The sequence below is a fragment of the Neofelis nebulosa genome, chromosome 1, assembly GCF_028018385.1.
Source record: "Neofelis nebulosa isolate mNeoNeb1 chromosome 1, mNeoNeb1.pri, whole genome shotgun sequence".
Classification (NCBI taxonomy): Eukaryota; Metazoa; Chordata; class Mammalia; order Carnivora; family Felidae; genus Neofelis; species Neofelis nebulosa.
The window spans coordinates 242,084,526-242,109,063 of NC_080782.1; the positions used below are offsets into that span (position 1 = coordinate 242,084,526).

The window sequence follows — 24,538 nt, forward strand, 5'->3', positions numbered from 1 at the left end:
CCACATTAGGCTCTGTGCTATCAGGGCGGAGCCTGCTTTGGATCCTGTGTCCCCCTTTCTCTCTCTGCCCCTTCCCTGCTCGCCTGCTCGTGCTCTCTCCAAAGTAAATAAGCATTTAAAAGGAGTGATAGCCATTTGTCCTCTGATATAAATGAGTTGATTACTTAAGAAGGATTGAATTGAGAATCTGATGGAATCTTTGGAACCTCTTTTTTTTTTTTTTTGAGAGAAGAGCATGTGTGTGTGAGCAGGGCAGGGGGAGAGAGAGACAGAGAGAGAGAGAATGAATCTTAAACAGACTCCACACCCAACACAGAGCCCAGTGCGGGGCTCCATCTTGAGACCTTGAGATCATGACCTGAGCCAAAATCAAGAGTCAGACACTTAACCGACTGAGCCGCCCAGGCGCCCCTGGTACTTCTTTGAACTTACCCACCAGCATGCGTGTTTACTAACAATTCTGTGAAGTATTCATGTGTCCCAGAGTCTGTGTTAGACCCTAAATTAATGATCCCTTATTTAGCAAAACCCTAAATGAAGGCTTAGTTTCCACTCTGGTAACAATAAAATTGGAATTTGACATTATCTGCATCCTAATTGAATTGCCAAACCAGCCACTAATTTACTAATTTGCCTGCGTGATGATAACCCAATATTTTTATTGTGATAAAATTTACCACTTTAACCAGCTTTAATTTTACAGCCCAGTGGCATTAAGTGCACTCACAGTGTTGTGCGACTCTAACCGCTACCTGTCTCCAGATACTTTGATCCTCCCAAACAGAAACTGTACCCAGGGAACAGCAGCTCCCCATTCCTGCCTCCTCCGGACCCCGTAACCCCTCTTCTGGTCTCTGGGAAGTTGCCTGTTCGAGGCACCTCATTTCACGACTGGCTTCTTTCCCTGAGCATCATGTCTTCAGAGTTCATCCACGTTGTAGCATGTGTCACAACTTCCTTCCTTGCTGAGGCTGAGGAATATTCCGTTGTGTGTGTAAACCACATTTATTTACCCGTCATCTGGTGGTGCACACTTGGGTTGTTTCTACCTTTCGGCTGACGCCAAGAACGTATTCGAGAATCTGCGTCCCTGCTTTCATTTTTGCAGCTTTATACCCAGAAGTGCGATGGCCAGATCACAGGGTCATTCTGTGTTTAATGTTTTGAGGAGCCACCAAACTGTTCGGTACAGTGGCTGCCTGATTGTACACGTCCGTCACCAGTGCACAGGGTTCCAGTCTCTTCCGTCTTCATCGACTTCCTTTAAGTTGTCATCCTGTGGGTGTGAGGTGGTATCTTATTGTGGCTCTGATTTATATTTCCCTGATGATTTGCAACTGAGCCTTTCTTCGTGTGCTTATTGGACATCTGTACATCTTCTTTGGAGAATGTCTATTTAAGTCTTTTGCCCTTTTTAAATAAGGTTGTTTTTGTTGTTGAATTGTAGGAGTTCTTTATATATTCTGGACATTAATCCCTGATCAGAGAAACACTTTGCAAATATATTTTCCCATTCTGGGAGTTACCTTTCCACTCTGTTGATGGTGTCCTTTGGTGCATAAAAGTTTGAAATTTTGCTGAAGTCCGTTTTAGGTACTTTTTTGTTGCCTGTGCTTTTGGTGTCTTCCAAGAGATCATTGCCATATCTAATGTCATGAGTATTTTCCCATTTTCTTCTATGACTTTTACAGTTTTCTGTTACAGTTCTATGACTAGAACATCTACTCAAGTTCAGACCAGCCCTCCCACCCATACACTCAGCCATCTCCATGCCTCACCCAGTGCCCCCTCCCCCCAGCCCGTAGCCCATTAGTTTGGCCTTGCTTTACCCCGACTCTGAGTATAGATGATAAAGAAGGCCCTTCAGTTTCCTCTTCACCGTAGCCACGTTTCGTAACCAGTATATTTGCCGAACATGTCGACGGCTAGTCTGTGCAGTTGACTGTGAACATGAGGCAAAGGCCACAGGGCCAGCACCTTTATTCTCCTTCTCTGTAGGGTTGCCTTGTTTGTTTGTTTGTTTAACTGACACTCCAGCTGAACATGTCTCAGCCGGAAGTACTGAATGAGAACCGTGATGATTCTCCCAGAGGGTCAGCCTCTTCATTCTTATGGAAATCACAAAATTCTCCCGCTGACGTGTATTCCTGATCCAAGAAAATCCGTGTCTTTTGGTCTGTATTTGGCTTCATGCCCCTCTGCCTCAGCCTGTGAGCCCCCTCCTCGGCGGCACTGGCCTTTGACAGCTGCTCAGGGTGGCGCCAGTGCTCCTATTCTAATCGTTCTCCCATCACGAAGGTGAAAGTATTTAAAAGCCACCTCGTCACGTAGGCTCACAACGGCCTCACGTTGACCGTGAAAAGCGCACAGAGAGGAAAACTTTGGTTCTGTCGTCTCTGCAGGTGATAAACTGGGAGAACACGCTCCACATTCCAGCCCAGGTCAAGCTGAGCGCCGAAGCCCGGGACCTTATCACCAAACTGTGCTGTGCTGCTGACCAGCGCCTGGGGAGGAACGGGGCCGACGATCTGAAGGCCCACCCCTTCTTCGGGGCCATCGACTTCTCCAGTGACATCCGGAAGCAGCCGGCCCCCTATGTGCCCAAGATCAGCCACCCCATGGACACCTCCAACTTTGACCCCGTAGATGAAGAGAGCCCTTGGAACGACGCTAGTGAAGACAGCACTAAGGCCTGGGACACGCTCACCTCTCCCAACAACAAACACCCTGAGCACGCATTTTATGAATTCACTTTCCGGAGGTTCTTTGATGACAACGGCTATCCCTTTAGGTGCCCAAAGCCTTCGGGAGCAGACACTTCACAGGCCGAGGACTCTGACGTGGAAAATTCCGATACGGGGGATCAGACCGAAGGGTGCCAGCCAGTGTATGTGTAGACTCCGCTTCGCCGACGCTCTGCCTCCACGGGGGCCCGGGGTGCCCGTGGCCGGTCTCCCCGCAGGCCCGGTGGACAGCTGAGCTCAGCCGTGTTCAAGGTGGGTTGAGTCTGGCAGTGGAAGTTCTGGTCTTCGCCAAAACCCCCAAAAGAAACAAGAAAGCTTTTTACGCGAGGACTCAAGCCTAACAGGTTCCGAATGATGGGGGTGGGGGGCGGGTGTCAACATTGCTTTGAATTGGCTTTCGAGGACCTTCACTGCATTAAAACAATGTTTTTAAAACTTAGTACAGTTTAGAAAGAGCACTTATTTTGTTTATAGCCATTTTCTTACTAAATTATAGGGATTAACTTTGACAAATCATGCTGCTGTTATTTTCTACATTTGTATTTTATCCATAGCACTTATTCACATTTAGGAAAAGACATAAAAACTGAAGAACATGTGATAAGAAATCTCTGTGCAATAATGTGTAAAAAAAAAAAAAAGATAACACTGTTCTGATATTACTGATGCCATTTTATTCACACAATGGTTTTTGTTTTATACTTTTTCCCACATTTCAAAATTGTGATATAATGTTAAAAGCTGCTTTTTTTTTTTTTTTTTTTTTTTTTTGCTTTTTGCATATTATAGTATAATAGAAAGTGTGAGCAAGGTGATCATGTGGGTGTGATTTCAGATGTCTGGTGTGTAGAGAGTACTGCATGAGCAGGGTTTTTCTATTATAAAATTACCATATCTTGCCATTCACAGCAGGTTCTGTGAATATGTTTTTACTGAGTATCTTTAAATGAGATGTTCTAGACAGTGTGCTGATAATGTATCGTGTGGGTGACTTCTTCGCTATGATTGTAACCCTTACTGTTTTGTTAAAGAAACGCAGATGTGTAACAGAAGCGATCTTTGTGTGTGTGTCTTGGGGGGCAAACTTCAACATTTGTCATACACTAAACTCGTATACATCAAAAGGGATTAATTTAGCCATGCCAAAAATTTTAAGTTCATCCTGGGACTGTGTCCGTTTCGCTCGTCCGGACACTCTCACTGGCATCGCTGACACGTGGAACCCAGTGGCTGCGACCTACTGCCACTGAGAGGTTTCGTGACGTCGTTCCTCCTGTGGTCTTGGACAGCTGAGGTATTGCTACCAGGATGAAATTTAGTTCTTCCACATTTGTGTGTGTGTGTGTGCGTGTGCTTTGAAGTATCAAACTTAACTGGGTTTTAACAGTACATTTTTCTAATCTTTGTAAAACAGCAAGGATTATTCAAAGTGACATTGGAATAAAAAAAAAAAAAATGAAGCCATACATATTTTCTTAGAAGTGTAGATGTATATATAACTACATAGATAAACACACCAAATATTCCTTTTTTCAAATTAGTATGATTCCTATTTAAAGTGATTTATATCTGAGTTAAAAGTTCAATTCTTTTTTGCTTTTTAAAAACCTGACGCGTCGTATTTTTCATTATATTATTCCACATATTTTTCCTCGAAGTTTTTAGCATAACGTATCCATTATTTAGTGTATATCTAGGCAACAACACTTATAAGTTTATCAGTGTCTAAACGAAACAAACAAACAAAACTGTACTGGTTTACATTGTATGAATGGCAAATTCTGAAGTCTGCTGTGCTTGTACTGTGACTCAGTATTTTCGCTATTTTGTAGTAAAGCCCGTTATTTACAGCGCTCTGACATACTTTCATGTGGTAGGTTCTTTCTCAGGAACTCAATTTAACTATTATTTATTGATATATCATTGCCTTTGAAAAGCTTCTACTGGCACAATTTATTATTAAAAGTTTGAATCCAAATCCCTTGATGTCACGTCGTGCTGAATTTGTAACTTCCCGCTTTAATCTGTGACTTGCTTCCCAGTGACCCGTGTGCGGCTAGGGTTGCCAGCTGCTGGAGGCACTGTCACGAGAGGGGAGGGACGGGCGCCGCCCAGACCAGGGTTGGGGGGGGGTGGGGGAAGCTGGCTCAGGAAGGAAGGGTCTGAGGTGTGGCAAAAATGGGCTTTCAGTTTATACACAAGAAGTCGAAGCCCAGCGGATCGAGTGAGATATTGAATGTGTCTGGCGGGTGATGAAATCAATCATAATACGAGCCGATCCCCCTGCATGAAGTGCTCAAATGGAGAGGGAATGGTGTAGTGCCCTGACCTTAGGTTTAAAATGGTTGGTGGAGGGGCGTCCGGGGGGCTCAGTCGGTTGAGCCTCCGACTTCGGCTCAGGTCATGATCTCGCGGTCTGTGGGTTCGAGCCCAGTGTCGGGCTCTGGGCTGACAGCTCGGGGCCTGGGGCCTGCTTCCGATTCTGTGTCTCCTCCTCCCTCTGCCCCTCCCCTGCTCATGCTCTGTCTCCCTCTGTCTCTCAATAATAAATAAACGTTAAAAAATAATAATAAACATTTAAAAAATTAAAATAAAATGGTTGGTGGAATTTCAGAAAAGATAATAGTTTCTTTTCTTTGGGTTAATCTTTTGAGTAGGTACAATCGCATGATTTAAAAATCAAAACATGTAGGAGCACCGGGGTGGCTCAGTCGGTTGAGTGTCTGACTTCGGCCCAGGTCATGATCTCATGGTTTGTGAGTTCGAGCCCTGCGTTGGGCTCTGTGTTGTTGGCACAGAGCCTGTTTTGGATCCTCTGTCCCCCCCTCTCGCCCCTCCCCCACTCGCACGCGCGCGCGCGCGCGCGCTCTCTCTCTCTCTCGAAAATCAATAAACGTTAAAAAAAGAAAAAAAATCCAAACGTGTAAAAAGGATATACAATGAAATGTCTCCTACTCCTTGTCTCAGCCATTGAGTTCACCTCTCAGTTTATCGTGTCCTTAGAGAAAGGACACCTCTCACGCACACACAGCGCAAGGAAACACATATGCACGTATATTTTGCCCCATCTGCACAAATGCGAGAACGTTACGTGTACTTTTCTGCATCTGTTTCCTTCACTTGGCAATCCGAGCCCGCACTTACAGAAACTTGTCATGCTTTATTATACCGCATGGTACTTCTCATCACAAGTGTACTGTGAGTAATAAAGTCCTGTGGGTCTGATCCTGGAGTCCCTTGTCTGATTTCAGGATTCATGAAGGAGTAATAGACTGACTTCTTAGCTCATAAGTAGGGTAAAAGCAAATCTTTCACCTGCCAACAGGTATTATGCCAGTATATACTCCCAATAAAAATACACAAGAGTATTTACTTACTGCCTTGCCAAATGCACTGTGTATTACCAACCTTTTTGATCTTTGTCCATTGACTAGATTAAAGTGTGTGTGTGTGTGTGTGTGTGCGCCTTTGATATACTTTTGCTTGATGTTCCTCTTATTTTGAAAGAGGTAGAACATATTTGTGTATGCTTAATATTCATTTGAATAGCCTTAAAAAGCAGTGGTCCTAATATTATGCACTTTTCGAGTGGCGGCCCCTAAGGGAATCCCAGAAGATTTCCATTCGCTTCTCACTCTTCAACTTCTCCTTCCTGCTCAGCTAAAGTGAATTGTTTAACTGGGCTGATGGCCAGATAACAGATTACCGCGAACAGACTGCTTCAGTGTTTTTGACAAATTCCATAGGAAGTGAATACTCCGCTCAGGATGTTGCAAGGACACAGCCAGGCCCGGCTTCAGTGCGTCCGTGGTCATTGCTGGGTGTGATTGGAGTGCATTGAGGGAACAAATACCACATTCCTTCGAAGTTTCCTTCTTCGCACTTGGCACGTTATGTGTCCCTTGGTAAATCTAAACACAAATCACAGAGAGAAAGACGCTATCCAGCGTGGCAGACTTCCTCCGAACGTCCTGTGGTCCAAACCATTATTCAGTTGGAAATTTTTAAGGTGGAGTTTATCAAGCTCATCCTGCGTCTTCCAGATTTTACTTACAAACCACCTTTAAAGCCCCGGTACTTCATTAATCTCTTATTTCCGCTGGCAAAAATTCAGCATAATATAAAAAAAGATCTTTGTGCATGTTTGTAAGTAGTACTATGCTGGCATTATTAACCATTAATTATATCGTTTTCCATCAGTAAAGAACTTTTCCTTAGTAAGAGAATTTCAGTTTGCAAAAATGGCAGCTTAAAGTTACGGGGCAAAATGTGCTTATTCATTGTAGAAAGGAAGAAACATTCTATTGTTGTTGAACATTGAGATGAAATACATAGGACCCACGGTTAAAGGGAACACATTAGCTTGAATGGCAACTTTGTTTTTCTTTTGCAACTCACATCAGACAATTGAAAACTGTTTTCACCATCAAACATACTTTAGAAAGCTCCAGAAGGAAAGCCTGCTGCATTTACCGATAGTTTTGCTGACCGTGTCTTTCCTCCCTATGTTCTGAGGTTTTTTTATTTTTTCCTTTCTTGTTAGAAAATGTCCTTTATCCACTCTTTTAGGGTTAGGTCAACTGGCGACATATTTTCTTGTTTCCTTCGTCTGAGAATGTCTTCCTTTCCCCTTTTGCTCTGAAAGATATTTTAGGTATGTCTAAATTCGAGGTATAATGCTATTTTGGATGTAGGATTCTAGATTGATAGCTGTTCTTTCAGCATGTGACAAAGAGCATGTCACTTCCTTCCAGCCTGCATGGTCTCTGATGACAATCTGTTGTCATTCTATTTTCCTTCTAGACACCAGGTGTTTTTCTCTGACTGCTTTCAACATGTTTTCTCTGATTGCTTTTCAGAAGTTTAATTATGATATGTGTTGGCTTGGATTTCCTTGGGTTTACCTGGTTTGTGGTTCACTCAGATTCTTTTTTTTTTTTTTTTTTTTTTTGAGAGGGAGAGAGGGAGAGAGAGCTGGGGAGGCACAGAGAAAGGGAGACACAGAATCCGAAGCAGGTTCCAGGCTCCAAGCTGTCAGCACAGAGCCCCGTGTGGGGCTCGAACTCACGAACAGTGAGATCATGACCTGAGCCGAAGTCAAAGGCTCAACTGACTGAGCCACCCAGGTGCCCCGCGCTCAGATTCTTGAGCATGCAGGTTCATTTCTCTTGCCAAAGTTTTGAGTTCCTGGCCATTGTTTCATTGGTTGCTTTTTCATCCCTGCCCCACTTCTCATCTCCTTACAGTTCTCCGAGGACACAAGTATTACATCTTTTGTTATCCCTGAGGCTCTGTTCCTTCCCCACCCCCATCTCTGTGCTGTTGTTCAGGTTGGATAATTTCTATTGTTCTATCTTTTAGTTCACAGGTTCTTTCCTCTGTCCTTCCATTCTTCTCTTGAGCCCATCCACCGAGCTCTTTATTTTAGTTATCGTATTTTTTAGTTCAAAAAGTTCCGTTTCATTCTTCTTTATATCTTCTACTTTTTTGCTGAAGCTTTCATTTTTTAAGAAGCGTGGTTGCTCTTTGAAGTGTTTATTATCTTAGACAAGTCTGATATCTCAGTGTTGTCGTCTATTGATTTTTTTTTTTAAAGATCTTACTGTTTCTTGGTGTGATAAATGATACTCCCCTGAAACCTGGCCATTTTGCATCATGATCCGAGACTTTGGATCTTCTGTGTGGCTGTCACTGACACTGCTCTGGTAGGAAAGAGGGCCATACTGCCTCCTTATTGCCTGGTGGAGATAGAAGCCGCCACTTGGCCTCTTTGGATGCTCAGGGACAGAGAAGTCTCATCGTTACTGCTGAGCAGGGGTGCAGTACCTGCCGTCCAAGCTGTGTCCGCTGACATCACGTCAGGGTGGCCTCATTAACACCAAGCAGTCCTGTCGCCGGCAGGAGGCCTTCTCTGACACCACCCTAGTGACAGAGAGAAAAGGGTGCCTTATTATGGTGACATAGGTATCGAAGTCCAGTGTCCCCACGTTTTCCACTTAGACTGCCAAGTTGGGGAAGGCGTTACCAGCCAACGGGGATGAACATCTCAGCATCCTGCTAGGAGTTCTCTGAAATCACCCCAGCAGGAAGCCTCATCTCAGTCTTGCAAGGGTAGAACTCCAGGCTCCCCCACTCTGCCTTTGCTGGCATGGCATTTTAGGATAAGTATGTGGTGCCACCGTTTTTTCTGTGGCAGTTGGCTGGAGTAGAGCAGTTATGGTGTAAAAGCCGTCTTGCTAGTCTACCCTATTCTTTCTCCTTTGGTGGAGAGAGCAGATCCTTGTTGGGACCCTTTTTGTCTGTGCTTGTTGGCATTCCAATTTGCTGACTTCTTTAGCTTCAAGTCTGGATCATTGAGGCAGAAGGAAAACCAGGGAATTCACCACTGTGTCATTCCTTGGGTACGAGGTCCCTAGCTGTTCTTCCTCCTCCTTTCCTCCTTTCAGTGTCTTTTGTTTCTTTTATATATAATGTCTAAGAGTTTTACTTGTACTTAGTGGAAGGAATAGGGAAAAGTATGTCTACGCCATCTGGAAGAGGAAGTGGGTTGCAATTGCAATTTCAGTTTTAACCAATGAAAACTCGGTATTCAGTTCCTCAGTCACGCAAGCCACATTTCACATGCTCAGTAGAGACATGTGGTTAATGGCTGCCATATCGGATAGCTCAGATCCGAGAGAACAGTTCTCTAGTTTTGCATTAATCCCCGCATCGACGAACATCTTGCTGAATTTTAGGATAGGTAAGTTGCCCTTCATCTCTTACGTGTCATTTACACTTGGGCAAGGGAGAGACCACATTATTCCTAAAGGAGCAGAGTTAACTAAAAATCTACAGTGCGTCCCAACTTGTCTTTGGTTCATCAGCATCATTGCCTATTCCTTTGCTGCTTTGCTGCTCTGACTATGTGGTACTTCCCAGCATCGCTGTTTGCCTATTTCTTGAAGCTGGTGCCTAATGTCTCCAAAAGGATCATGACAGTTTGTAGAAATAAGACAAGAATAGCAGATACGTAGCACATCTACCACAGCAATCTCTTACTTTTCTTGCCAGACGTCACTAATCAATCAAGATACACCTTCCAGCTGAACCCAGACTCGGCCTCAAAATCCAACTCAGTGCTTGGAGTAAATCTTATCGATTGATCAAACTAGGTACTTGAGATAATACCTAGTTGCCACTCTCGGCGTAATAACGCCAACCTCTTAACTTCCTCTCTTTCTCCTTTGACCTTATCGTCCCTTACCTCTTGTGAAAGCCTCAACACTCATTTATTTCTTTCCACTGGCCTCTAACTCCTACACCAACAGGATTAAAGGTGTCTACATTTTCCCTGTCTCTAAAAATGAACTGGCTTTAATTGATGCCTCTGTCTCTTTTGTTTTTAAATTTCTGAAGCAGGACCATATATGTGAAAGAGTCTTAGGTAGGGAGTCTGGAGTTTTTTGATTCTAAAGCCCAGCTTTGTATAACTTTGGGTAAGTTAGAACTTCTGCAGATTTATTAGTAACATGGGTCAGAGAGAGTCCAATTTTTAAATTCTTCTTAAGAATTAGTGGCTTCTAAGAGTTGTCTCAGAGGCTGCTAGGGCAAGAGGGCCTCTGCCCCCTGCTTCTGTCATATATTAGCTGTGCTTTTATCTTGCACGAGATTTCCCAAAAAAGCAGTCTAAACAAAACAAGTTTTAAGACCACTGGTTTCAATGATGAGTACTGTCTTTTCTTTTTTGTTTAAAGCTAATTTTAAATTTTATAAACAATAAATGTGTATAGTTTTTAAAAAGTTGTATGACTAAAAAAAAAGTCTCTGTCCATCTCTTGCCATTTCTTGCTCCCCAAACACAACCCCCATGTCTTCCATGTTATTTCTTCTAGCATTTCCATCATTTGTAATAAACTTTTAATGCTATTGCTTGACTTACTTATTTCAACTGTTTTTTATCAATAGCATTTCCTGCTGATTCTCTTACAGTCCTCTTCCCAACCTCTGTTTCCTAATAGAGTTCGATCACAATTTTTAAATCAATTGTCAATGGAAATATTACTACTAAGACTATGCTAAGTAGCCTTGGAGCCGAATACTATATTGTGACTATGTTTCTTTTCTTATAGAAATTTTGTCCCCTCTTGTTCTTAATAAATACCTCATTTTTCCATTTGCTTTGTTTTCTTTGAACCTACAGGTGTTTTTGTCTGTCCATCCGCCCTTTTCTCCTCCCTCCCTTCCTTTCTCCCTCCCTCGCTCCCTTCCTTCTTCCCTTCCTTCCTTCCTTCCCAGTCACTGCAACATATCTGCCAAATGCCAGACTGTGTTCCAGGAGCACAAATGCTTTGTCCACCTCCTCCCAGTCTGCACCGGCTGCTCTCCAAACCCGACAAGCGGCTGTCGTCTTGGGAGTTCTCTTTGTCACTTTCCTGTGTCGGATCCCATTTTTGCCAAAAGCTGTATCTTTGTTTTGCAGGATTTATACCTAAAAAACGTTCAGAGTCCTTGCTTGTCTGAAAATACCCCTTTGGTACTTGATTGAAAATATGGGTACGCATAAAATTCCAGGATGAAAATTCACATGCATTTGGAAGGCGTTCATCCTTTGTTTCCTGCTTCAGCTGTTGCTGTCAGCAGTCTGATGCCGTTGGGATTCTCAGTCCTGTATGAGTGGCCTTTTATCTCTGTCTCTGGAAGGATTTAGAGTCATGTCTGTATACCCAGCACTCTCCACTTGATGATGACGTTCCTTGATATACGCTGTTTTTCATTGATTATCCTGAACACACGGAGCTTTCAACCTAGAGGCTTGTGCCCTTCAGTTCTGGGAAGTTTCCTTGTGTTACTTTGAATTTTATTCACTTTGTTCTCGAACTCCCATATGTTGGGACTCCTCAATTTATCCTCCGATTTTCTTGTTTATATGCTGTCATGTCTTTTGATTCCACTTTCTAGAAGAGTTCATTGACATTATCTTGCAGATTTCATATTAAACTTTGGGGGGGGGAGGAGCAAGCAATATCTTTTTAATTCCCAAGAGTTCATTCTTAATCTCTAAGAAACCTTTTCTTGTTTTATGTCTTCAGTATTAGTGTTTTTTTCTAATGTTTATTTTTGACACAGAGAGACAGAGCATTAGTGGGGGAGGGGCAGAGAGAGAGGGAGACAGAATCCAAAGCAGACTCCAGGCCCCCAGCTGTCAGCACAGAGCCCAACGTGGGGCTTGAACTCATGGACCACGAGATCATGACCTGAGCCAAAGTCGGACGCTCAACCGACTCAGCCACCCGGGTGCCCCTCAGTATTAGTGTTTATTAGCCCTCTTATTATTTTCAGGGTTTTCTGTGGTTTCCCAAGCTGTCTCTGGGTGCCTTTTTGCTGCTTGCTTCTTTGTTTTCCTCTATTCTTTCTCTTTCATGTTGGAAGCTTTCCTTCTGACTCTGGCCATCTTTTTTTTTTTTTTTTTTTTTTTTTTTTTAAGTAGCTTTAGAGGCACCTGGTGGCTCAGTCAGTGGAGCATGCGATTCTTGATCTTGGAGTTGTGAGTTCAGGCCCCACAATGGGTGCAGAGACTGCTTAAAGTCTTTAAAAGCAAGTCCCCCTTAATGAAATATAATTCACATAAATCCATAAAATCCACCCATTTAAAGTCCAAAATTAACGTTTTTAGGATATTCACAGTTGCAGAAACATCACTATAATTTCATAACATTTTAATTTTCATCGCGAGGGAAACCCTGTTCCCTTTGGCGATCACTCCCATTTTTTGTCCCCAGTCAGGTGCCCACACTCGGCAATCACTAATCTGCTTCCTGTCTCTACGGCTTTGCCTGTTCCGGACATTTCATGCTAATAGAGTCATACAATCTATGGCTTTTGGTGACTGGCTTCTTTCACTCAGCATAATGCTTTAAAGGTTCATCCATGTTGTAGTATGTGTCATTCCTTTGCATTGCAAATAATATTGCATTACGCAGATTTACCCCATTTTATTTATCCTGTTTATCTATCAGTTGATGAACATTTGGGTTATTTCTACTTTTTGGCTGTTTAGAATAATACTGCTATGAGCATTTGTGAACAAGTTTTTGTGTGCATGTGTGGTTTCATTTCTTTTGGGTATGTGCTGGTGGTGGAAAGGCTGATGCAAATGGTAAGTCTGTAATTGACCTTTAGTGGAACTGCCAGACTGCTTTCCAAGCCACTGTGGGGTTTCACGTTCCCACCGGCAACGTATGAGGGCTCCAACTCCTTTGCAATGTCATCAATACCTGTTACTATCCATCATTTTTATTATAGCCATCCTGGCAGGTATGGAGTAGTATCGTCGTGGGTTTGATTTGTAGTTCCCTAGTGACTAAGGATGTTAGCCTCTTTTCACGTGCTTAGTGGCCATCTTTTTATCTTCTTTGGAGAAGCGTCTCTTCAAATTTCTCGCCCATTTTAAAATTGGACTATTGCTTTTTTCTTATTGAGTTGTAAGAGTTCTTTATTATATTCTAGAGACAAGAGCCTTATCAGAAATACGGTTTGCAGATAACTTCCATTCTGGGAAATGTGTTGTCTTTTCACTTTTTAAAAAAAATTTTAATGTTTATTTATTTTGAGACAGAGAGAGAGAGGGAGGGAGAGAGAGAGAGAGCATCAGTAAGGAAGGGGCAGAGAGGAGGAGACACAGAATCCGAAGCAGGCGCCGGGCTCTGAGCCGTCAGCACAGAGCCCGACGCGGGCTCAAATCCGTAAACTCTGAGCCCATGACCTAAGCCGAAGTCGGACACTTAACCATCTGAGCCACCCAGGCGCCCCTGTCTTTTCACTTTTTTGACGGTATTCTTTGATGCCCCTAAATGTTTCATTTTGACGAAGTTTAATTTATTTATTGTTTATTTTGGTGGGTTTGCTTTTGGTGTCGTATCTAAGAAGGCTTTGCCTGGCCCAGAGTCATGAAAATTTACTCCTATATTTTCTTTAAATTTTTTTTAAATTTAGCCCTTACATTTCGCTCTATGATTTGTTTTCAATTTATTTGTGTGTATGGTGAGATGAAGGGGTATGATTTCATTAGTATGCTTGGGAATGTCAACCATTTGTTGAAAAGACTATTCTTTTCCCATTGGATTGTCTTATTAGCATTCTTGCCAAAGATTAACTGACCATAAATTTAAAGATTTATTTCTGGACTCCCCAGTGTATTTAATGAGCGATGCACCTTTCCTTTTGCTATCCATTCTTGTTCAGAGTATCAAGCACTCCTCAAATCGTTGTTGCACCAGGCGCTAACTTGGATACGGTTATACAAAGAAGAATGTTTTATTTATTCTAAATTATAGAAGGAAAATTAATTCTAAATTATGGGAAGAAAAAATAAAATAAAAAAGTATCAAGCACTGAGGGTGACTAGGAGCTCCATTTGGGGTGTGTGTGTGTGTGTGCGTGTGTGTGTGCGTGTTATTTATGACTCTCAGGTTTTTCTGTATTTGCAGAAAAGGCTTCACTTGCCTTGCCTGTTGGTGGTTATACAGCCAAGTGCAGGCATTCTGTGGACCTAGAACCTAGCAGAAATGGCTCAGAATGTGTGCCTCTCTCTCTCTCTCTCTCTCCCTTGAGATCTCTACCTCTGTTGCATGTACATTGGCCATATTCTCCCTCCTGGGTCAGGAATCTTTTGCAGTGAGGAAGCTTGAAGGCTCTCCATTACTCAGCATCTGGCATGGCCAGGATATTTATTATCCTGGATTCTCACGCAAACCATCGGACCCTCTTCAGTGAGTATCTATTCCTTTGCCCTCAGTTTGTACCAAGAGGCCTAGTTATTCCCTCAGGGCCAAAAGTAACCAGCTTCTTAGTGTTTTCCACCAGCCATCGCTCCTTCAACACACTTCTCGGTTTCGGTGTAGCATATTGATTTAGGCATCTAAGAATCAACTCTGACTGTGTCTACGTTTTCTCTCTCCCCTGACACCACTAAAATGGCAGAAAAGAGATTTTTTTAAATTAATATGCTTTTTTTAAAATTTTGATAGAGAGACAGAGCACAAGTGAGGGAGGGGCAGAGAGAGAGAGGGAGACACAGAATCCGAAGCAGGCTCCAGGGTCCGAGCCGTCAGCACAGAGCCTGATGTGGGGCTTGAACCCACGAACTGTGAGATCATGACCCGAGCCGAAGTCAGACGCTTAACCGATTGAGCCACCCAGGTGCCCCTAATATGCCTTTTTTTTTTTTTAGAGCAGCTTTAGGTTCACGGCAAAATGAAATGGAAAGTACAGAGGTTTCCCATACACCCTGCCCCCACGCGTGCATAGCCTCCCACGTTATCAACACCCCCACCAGAGTACATTTGTTGTAATCAAAGAAGTCATGCTGACACGTCGTTCTCATTCAAAGTCCATGGTTTACATTAGAATTCAACTTAGTGTTGTACATTCTATGGGTTTTGGCAAATATCTCGTGACATGTATCCACCATCACAGCATCATACACAGTAGCTTCACGCCCTGAGAATCCTTTGCTTCACGGACTTAACCTCCTTAAGCCTCTGGGAACCACTGGCTTTTTACGGTCTATAGTTTTGCCTTTTCCAGAAGGTCATAGAGTTGAGATCGTACAATATGTATAGTCTTTTAAGACTGGCTTCTTTCACTTAGTATGCGTTTAAGGTTCCTCCGTGACTTTTCATGGCTTGATGGCTCATTCCTCTTTGGCACTGAATAATATTCCATTGTCTGAATGTACCATGGTCTATTTATCTACTCACCTGCTGAAGGACATTCTGGTTCCTTCCAAGTTTGGGCAGTTATGAATAAAACTGTTTTTAAACACCCACGTGCAGGTTCTTGTGTGGACATACGTAGTCTCCCCTTATCCGTGGGGGACAGATGTGTCCAATGTCCCCACTGGATGCCTGAAGCCTCAGATAGTACGGAACCCTGTATATGCTATACTCTTCCTGTACGTGTATACCTGTGATACTGTTTAATTTGTCAGTGAGACACTGTAAGACATTAACAAGAACTAATAATAGAACACTTATAACAATATCCTGTAATGACAGTTATGTGACTGTGGTTTTTCTCTTTCTCAAAATACCTTACTGTACTGTGCTCACGCTTCTTGTGACAGTATGAGGTGGTAAAATGCCCATGCAGTGGGACCGAGTGAGGTGAACGACCTAGGCATTGGTGGTATAGAATTAGGCTAATGCTAACCTTCTGACAATAAGTTAGAAAGAGGATCTTCTGCTTTAAGCTGGTGGTTGATGGTGGGTAACTGGGCCGTGGGAAGTGAAAGCACAGATAAGGGTGGACTGCTGTACTTTTCACCTCCGGGTAAATTCCAAGGAGCACGCTTGCTAGATCATACGGTGGGAGTATGTTAGTTTTGTGAGCCACTGATGTGGCTGAACCATTTTGCATTCCTACCGGCAGTGAATGAGTTCCCATTGCCCCACATCCTCACCAGCACTTGGTGTGGTCGGTGTTTGGGATCTTGGCCCTTCCAACAGGTGTATAGTGTGATATCTCACTGTTTCAATTAGCAATTCCCTGATGACATATAATGTTGGACATTTTTCCATATGCTAACTTGCCATCTGTATATCTTCTTTAGTGATGCTTCTTTTCAGATCATTAGCCTATTTTAAAATCAGAATACTTGTTCTATTATTGTTGAATTTTAAGAATTCTGTGTATATTATGTCCTTTGTCAGATGTGTCCTTTGCAAACAATTTCTCCCTGTGTGTGATTTATCATCTCATTCTCTTGACATTGTGTTTCACAGTGAAATATTTTTAATTTCAATAAAGTTCAGCTAACCAATTCTTTCTTTCTTTCATGGATCATGCCTTCAATTTTCTATCTAAAATGTCATTGCTAGAGGTGCCTGGGTGGCTCAGTTGGTTGAGCATCCGACTCTTGATTTCAGCTCAGGTCATGATCCCAATGTCATGGGATCCAGCCCTGTGTTGGGCTCCACACTGAGTGTGGAGCCTGCCTAAGATTCTCCCCCTCTGCCCCTCTCCCCTGCTTGTGCACATGCTCTCTCTCTGTCTCTCAAATTAAAATTAAATTAAATTAAATTAAAAATAAAATAAAATGAAATAAAATAAAATGAAATGTCATTGCCAGACTGTGAGCCCAACACCTCTGCAAACATGAGAACCTGGCACTAGGAGCAGTGTGGAATTTGGAGGCTGCGACCCTGGGGGCTGGGGGCTGGCACCATCTGGGAGCAGTGTGCAGGCTCCGCATAAATTCACAGACAAACATGAATGGGTAACAACAGAAAATGGAACCGGAACAGGGGGAACCAGCAATTTTGCACAGGAAGCTTTGGGAGATGTTGTTTACTGTAGTCTGCCTGAAGTTGGGACAAAATTGAACAAGCAACATGAGTTTGGTCTTTAGAAAGTGTGAAAGCTGCTAGGGAACTCTATTCTCCTCTATCAGGAGAAGTAACTGAAATTAATGAAGCTCTTGCAGAAAATCCAGGACTTGTCAACAGATCTTGTTATGAAGATGGTTGGCTGATCAAAATAACACTCAGTAATCCTTCAGAACCGTGTGAAGTAACGAGAAGTAACGAGAAGCATATGAGAAATACATAAACCCTACTGAGGAGTGAAAACGGAACCCTAAACAAACTACTATGAAACAACTTAATCTAGCATAGATGTCTTAAATTAGTGGTACATAGAGGATTTTAAAATAGCAATTTTTAACGATACCAATGGACAAAGAACGTACTTGCAACAATGCTAATGGAAGAAAACACCCCTTACCTCTCTAATGACTGCAGATAAACACAGCGTGCATTTATTTTTGCAAAACCTTATGAATTTTAGGCTAGGTTCCGTTTATAACATTCAGAGGCCTGAAAGTATCCGTGCTTAAAAACTAGTTATAAAAATTATGTAATTCGAGGATAACATTGTTATCTTAAGTCTCAGGGAATATTGTAACTTGCTTACATGTATTCCTGGATTGGAGTGGAAATATCTAAATGATCTTCCGCTTGGAAATAAATGGCCATGGAGAAAGGTTTCTTAGCTGTACAGTGTCAGATAAAGAGCAATTTGGCAATATACTGCTTCCTGGTGCCATTTTTAACATTTTTCTTTATTTTTATTTTTGAGAGAGAGAGAGAGAGAGAGCGAGCATGAGTGGGGGAGAGGGATACAGGGAGAGAGAGAGACAGAGACAGAGAGAGAGAGACAGAGGCAATCTTAAGCAAGCTCTATCCTCAGCATGGAGCCCGATGGGGGGCTTGATCCCATAACCTGGGATCATGACCTGAGCCAGAATTGAGAGTCAGATGCTCAACTGACTGAGCCACCCAGGTGACCTCCTGGTGCCATTTTTATACAACACAGCAACAACCTTGCAGGAAGATAAATAGTTTAATGCTAAAACATTTAACTTTTTCTTTAATCGTGTTTTTTGTTTTGCTGTTAATATTTCATTGAGTGACCCTGTTAGTATTGGTAAAAATGCTAATTGTAACTTACGGAAAGTTATTTTTTAAGAAGAAATTTAAGCCATTACAATGACAAGTTCCAAGAAAATGTTCTAAATAAATAAATAAATAAATAAATAAATAAATAAAATGTCATTGCCATGCCTCAGATCACCTAGGCTTCCTCCTGTTCTAGGGCTTTCCTAATTTCGTGTTTTACATTTAGGTTCATGATTTTTTGTGAAAATATTCTTTGTGAAGGGTGTAAGGTGTGTGTCTAGAGATTCTGCCTGCGGATGTCCAGTCGTTCCAGCACCATTTGTTGAAAAGATTATCTTTGCTCCAATCATCTTTGTTAAAGATCAGTTTACGATATCTATGGATTTATTTCCAAGGTCCCTATCTTTTTACATTGATCTGTTTGTCCACTTTTTTGCCAGTATCATACGGCTTTGATTACTGTAGCTTTATAATAAGTCTTAAATTCAGGTCGTGTCAGTCCTCCAAATTTGTTATTCCCCTTCAACATCGAGTTGGCTATTCTGGGTCTTTTACCTCTCTATGTAAACATTAGAATCAGCTTAAAAATACCTACAAAATAACTTGCTGGGATTTTGATTTGGATTGTGTAGGTCCTCTAGATTAAGTTGAGAAGAACTGACACCTTGATAACATTGTCTTCCTATTCACGAACATGGAATATTTCTCCATGTATTTAGTTCTTTCATCAGAGCTGCGTAGTTTTCCTCTGTAGCTCTTGTATATGTTTTGTTAGATTTATACTTATGCACTTCATTTTTTGTGGTTCTATTGTAAATAGTAATGTGTTTTTAAATTACAAATGACAGTTTACAAATTATGCTTGTTCATTGCTGGCATATAAGAAAGTCATTGACTTCTTTTGAGATATAATTGATACATATGCATATATATAATTGACATTTATACACTGTATTCATTTTAGGTTACAACATAATGATTTGATATATGTATATGTTGGGAAATGATTAACACAAAAAGTTTTGTTAATATCCATTACCACACATAGTTACAAATGTTTTTCCTTGTGATGAGAACTTTTAAGATCTATTGTCTTAACAGCTTTAGAATATGCAATATAGTATTGTTAACTATAGTCACCATGATGTACATTACATCCCCAAGACTTATGTACGTTACAAGTGGGAGGTTTTTACCTTTTGATCACCTTTACTCATTGACTTTTGCATATAAACCTCGTATTCTGCAAACTTCTGTAATTACCATTGGTTCCACGAGTATTTGTATAGATTTTTTTTCAGATTCTCTACATAGACCATTGTGTCATCTGTGAACAAATACAGTTTTTTTCTTCCCAATCAGTATAAGTGTATTTCCTTTTCTCATCTTTTTGAATTAGCTAGAAATTTTAGTATGATGTTGATAACCAGTGGTGAGAAGAGATATCCTTGACTTGTTCCTGATCTTAGCGGGAAAGTTTTGAGTTTCTTACCATTAAATATGATGTTAACTGTAGGTTTTTCATAGATGTTCTTTATCAAGTTGAGGAAGTTCCCTTCTATACCAATTTCGCTGAGTGTTGTTGTTTTTATCATGAATGGGTTTTAGATTTTGTCAAGTGGGGGTTTTTTTGCATCTATTAATATGATCATGTGATTTTTCTTTCTTAGCCTGTTTGTGTGATAGACTACTTTAATTGATTTTTGAATGTTGAAAAGGTCTTGCCTACCTGGAATAAATCACACTTAGTTGTGATGTATAATTTTTTATACATTGTTTGATTTAATATGCTAATATTTGTTGAGAATTTTTGCATCTGTGTTCATGAGAGATGCTGGCCTGTGTTTTCTTTTCTTGTAATGTTGTTGTCTGATTTTGGTATTAGGGCAATGCTGGCCTCATACAATAAGTTAGGAAATTTTCCTTGGTTTTTATCTTCTGGAAGAGATTCTAGAGAATTGGTATAATTTCTTCCTTAAATGTTTGGTAGAATTTACCAGTGAACCCCTGTGGCCTGGTGCTTTCATTTTTGAAGCTTAACTATTGATTTGATTTCTTTAATAGATATAGACCTATTCAGATTATCAATTACTTCTTATGTGAGTTTTGGCAGATTGTGTCTTTCAAGGAAATGGTCCATTTCATTTAGGTTACCAAATGTATTCTTTTAATGTCCACCCTCTATTGATGTCCCTCTTGCATTTCTGATATTGGCAATTTATGTTCTCTTTTTGTCTTAATTACTCTAGCTGGAAGCATACTGATTTTATTAATTTTTTTTCAAATAACCAGCATTTGGTTTTGATTTTCTCTTCTGATTTTCTTTTTTCAGTCTCACTGATTTCTGCTCTATCTAGTACTTATCATTTATTTTCTTCTGCTTACTTTGGACTTAATTGCTCTTCTCTTTCTAGTTAAGTTGTTGGTGTTATACTTTTTTCTTTTCTAGTACACACATTCAATACTATACATTTCCCTTTTGCAGCCTCCCACAAAGTTTGATAAGTTGTATTTTCATTTTCATTTACTTCAAAATATGTTTATATTTCTGTTGAGATTTCTTCTTTGATGTATGTGTTATTTAGAAGGTTTCTGCCTAATTTCCAAGTATTTTGGCATTTTCCAGCTATCTTTGTGTTACTGATTTCTAGTTTAATTCCACTGTGGTCTGAGAGTTATGATTTCTATCTATTATTTTAAATGTATAAAAGTCTGTTTTATGGCCCAGATTGTGGTCTATTTTGATGAATGTTTCATGCTAAAATAAAGAGAATTGGCTGAAGGTTTATATTAAAAGCTACCTACATCATCTTTCCAACTACCCTTCCCCCAACTGGAAAATGTCAGAAAATTATTCTCTGAGTATGACAAGCTGGAACGTTGTGAGGTTACAAGGCATGGTTTTGGACAGAACCATGGGACCATCCACAGTAGGATGAAATGGATGTATGTCCTGTTCTCATTCGGTTCTCCAAATACTGGCCACGAAGCCATTGTCCTCTGGGCAGGAAATTGGTGGTCTTCTCCAGGTCCTCTGAACAGCCTGGAAGGAGAGACTTGAAAATATTTATATCAAGATTCTCCGACCAGAAAGCCAAGCCAGATTACAATGAAGCTTCACCACACACTCAGAGCTTCCAGTCAGCATTTTAGTGTTTAGCTCTCAGGTACGAACCTTTGAAGAATAATGTGAGCCTGAGGAAAGCTTATAACTTGGAAGATGCAGACGAAAACACACAGATGAAAAGGCAGCCTAAATAAGAGCTTGTGTGAATAAACTATCACTAATATTTTCAAAATGATGAGAAAAGATCTTGCAACCTTGAAATAAAAACATCATACTATATTTAAAAAAAAATTCAGAGAATAAAAGAGACCTCTTTGGAATTAAAAAAAAAATAAGAGTGATAGCAAAAATTTCAAACTCAGCAGAAAGTTTGAACAATAAAGTCAAGGAATTCTTCCAGGAAAAAAAAAAAGAGCCCAAAAATGAGGAAATGGAAAATAAGAGTGAAACATAAGGGATTGGAGGATAAGTCCATGTCTAATTTCTGGATCATAGGAGTTCAGAAAGAGGAAAAAAAATTTTTTTAATGGAACTGAGGAACTCCTCAGTGCAATAATTTAGGAAATTTTCCTAGAGCTAAACAATATGTTTCTAGATTTAGAGGACCTGAAGTGCACAGAACAATGGATAAAAATAGATCTATACAAATGTACATCATCTCAAAATTTCAGAATATTTGGAACAAAGTGAAAATTCTACAAGCTTTCAGAAAGAAAAAATAGTTCATATACAAAGCGTCAAGAATCAGAATGGCTTTGGGGTGCCTGGGTGGCTCAGTTGGTTAAACATCCCACTTTGGCTCAGGTCATGATATCACAGCTCTTGAGTTGAGTCCCACGTTGGGCTGTGTGCGTGCTGACAGCTCAGAGCCTGAAGCCTGCTTCAGATTCTGTATCTCCCTATCTCTGCCCCTCCCTCACTCGCACTCTGACTCTCTCAAAGTAAATAAACATTTTTTTAAATTAAAATAAATAAATAAATAAATAAAAAGAATCAGGGGCACCTGGGTGGCTCAGTCGGTTGGGCATCCAACTTCGGCTCAGGTAATGATCTTGTGAGATCGAGCCCCACATTGGGTTCTGTGCTGACAGTTCAGAGCCTGGAGCCTGCTTTGGATTCTGTGTCTCCCTCTCTCTCTGCCCCTTCCCCGCTCACAGTCTGTCTCTCTCTGTTTCTCAAAAATGAATAAACATTAAAAAAAAAAAAAAAAAATCAGAATGACTTTGACCATAACACCAATTCTAGACATTAGAGAATAATGGAACAAGGTCTTCAACATTTGTAAATTAATTGTTTCCCATTTTAAATTTTATACCCAGATTATTAATCTAGTGTGAGGGTAGAATAAAGACAGTTCAGATAGTCAAGCATTCAAAAGGGGAGGGGCCAAGATGGTGGAGCAACATGGAAATTCACTGCTTCTTTCATCCCTGAAATGCAGCTAGATCAGCACCAAACCATTTTGCACACATAGAAAATTGATCTGAGGACTAACACAACAGTCTGCATAACTTAAGCCACAACTCAGTAGGTATATGCGGAGGGAAGGTGAACTGGGAGAGAGAGAAGCCACAGAGGGTAGGAGACTGTTTTTGTTTGTGGAGAGAGGATGGAGACAGGAGGGGAGAGTTCAGGAAGAGCACTCCCCCCAAAAGCAGTCGGAGAGAAAAAGAATGGAAACACCCACAAGGAACTGAACAAGAAAGGGTGAAAGGAGAAGGGAGAAGGTTTCATTACCATTAGAACTCTATAAACAGATGAGCACAGAATTGGAAACTCCTAGCTCTGTTGGGAAGGGTGAATCCCCAGGAGAAGACAGCGAGGTCCTCGGGGTCCTCGGGACACAAGGTGAGAGGCAGTTCCCTTGCCAGGAGGACATTTGGTAAAGCTATACATTTTATCCACAGGAAAAGGTCCCAGCAGACTCCAGATTACAGCCATGTTTTCCGGTGTTGGAACAAAGATGCAAGGATGTGGTGAAGCCTGGTGCCAGGTGTGTGTTGTGATTTACCATAGTCCCTGAACTGCTGCTGCTACACAATCACACAAAATTTTTCTGAGGTGGGCTGGCACCCAGCCACAGTCTCTGGGCCCCTGCCGTGGCGTGGTCACATGAGCGCTCCCAGAATGGTCTGGCACCCAGTCATTGCTCAGGGAGACCATCCCCCAGATGGTCGTAGTAGGTTCAGCCAGAGGGCCTTCAGAAGTGAGGGGTTTGGAAAGAGAGCCCCATCTGAGATAAAATTTGGGAGGGAGGTGCCACTTGGCAAGCTGACAGTTTGGTTGTGGACAGTATAGAATTGGGGAGAAGATGGAGAAGCTGAAGACAAAGGAAGGGTGCTTGATTGCTGGCCAGGAGAGCAGAGTTCTACTACAGATGGGGTAGCTGGGTGCCGCCATTTCCACCTCCCCTGCACATGTGCATACAAGCACATGCGCACCACACTGATCCACTCCAGTAAGCTATACAGTGCCACCTAGTGGAGAACGGAGCCATTACAGTAAGCCCTGTCCAACTATGCCAATCAAACCCTAAAGGACGACCACAAGTCTCCTTCATAGTTTGTGAAGTTCTTCATAGTTTGTCTTCTAGGGGAATCTGGATGTAATTTCAATCATATTTCATTCTGTTCAATGGTCCATACATTCTTTCTTTTTTCTCTTTTCTCATTCTTGGATACAGAAAGAGAAAAAACATTTTCTGTTTCTATAAAAAAGATTTTTCCTCATTTTTCTAACATATTTTAAAATATTTTTGTAAAATTTTTAGTCTATTTTACTTTCTTCATTTAATTTTGTTCTATTTTATTGTATGCTTTTAAAAAAACTTTTAATATTTACTTACTTTACTTTTCTCCCACCTCCCCCCCCTTTTTTTCTTTTCATTTTTTCCCCTTTCTTCTCTATTCTATCAAGCGTCTTTCAACAAGCAGACTAAAACACACCTTGGATCTTGCTTCCTTCATTTGAATGTTTTTGTGTTGTTTTCAATTTGTAAAATTTTACTTTTTATTCTATTAATTCTTTTTCTTCCTCCAAAATGATGAAATGAAGGAATTTACCCCAAAAGAAAGAACAGGAAGAAATGGCAGTCAGTGACTTAATCAACACAGATACAAGCAGGATGCCTGAGCCAGAATTTAGAGTCACAATAATAAGATTATTATAAGCTGGGGTCGAAAACAGGCATAGAATCCCTTTCTGAGGAGATAAAAGAAATAAAATCTAGTCAGGATGAAATTAAAAATGCAATAACGGAGATGCAATCTCACATGGATGCCATGGCGGTA

At 41.2% G+C, this 24,538-nt stretch overlaps 1 protein-coding gene across 4 annotated transcripts in view; it reads left to right on the forward strand.

Annotated features, from left to right (window-relative positions):
* The window catches only part of LATS2 (large tumor suppressor kinase 2), a 76,878-nt gene extending 72,156 nt beyond the window's left edge, over positions 1-4,722 (forward strand). For all 4 annotated transcript variants that reach the window (XM_058690136.1, XM_058690127.1, XM_058690146.1 and 1 more), the window contains one exon: positions 2,403-4,722. In XM_058690136.1, coding sequence (XP_058546119.1) covers positions 2,403-2,897 — 495 coding nt within the window. In that variant the 3' untranslated portion in view covers positions 2,898-4,722. The remainder of the gene's footprint in view (positions 1-2,402) is intronic.
* The last annotated feature ends 19,816 nt before the right edge of the window (positions 4,723-24,538 follow it).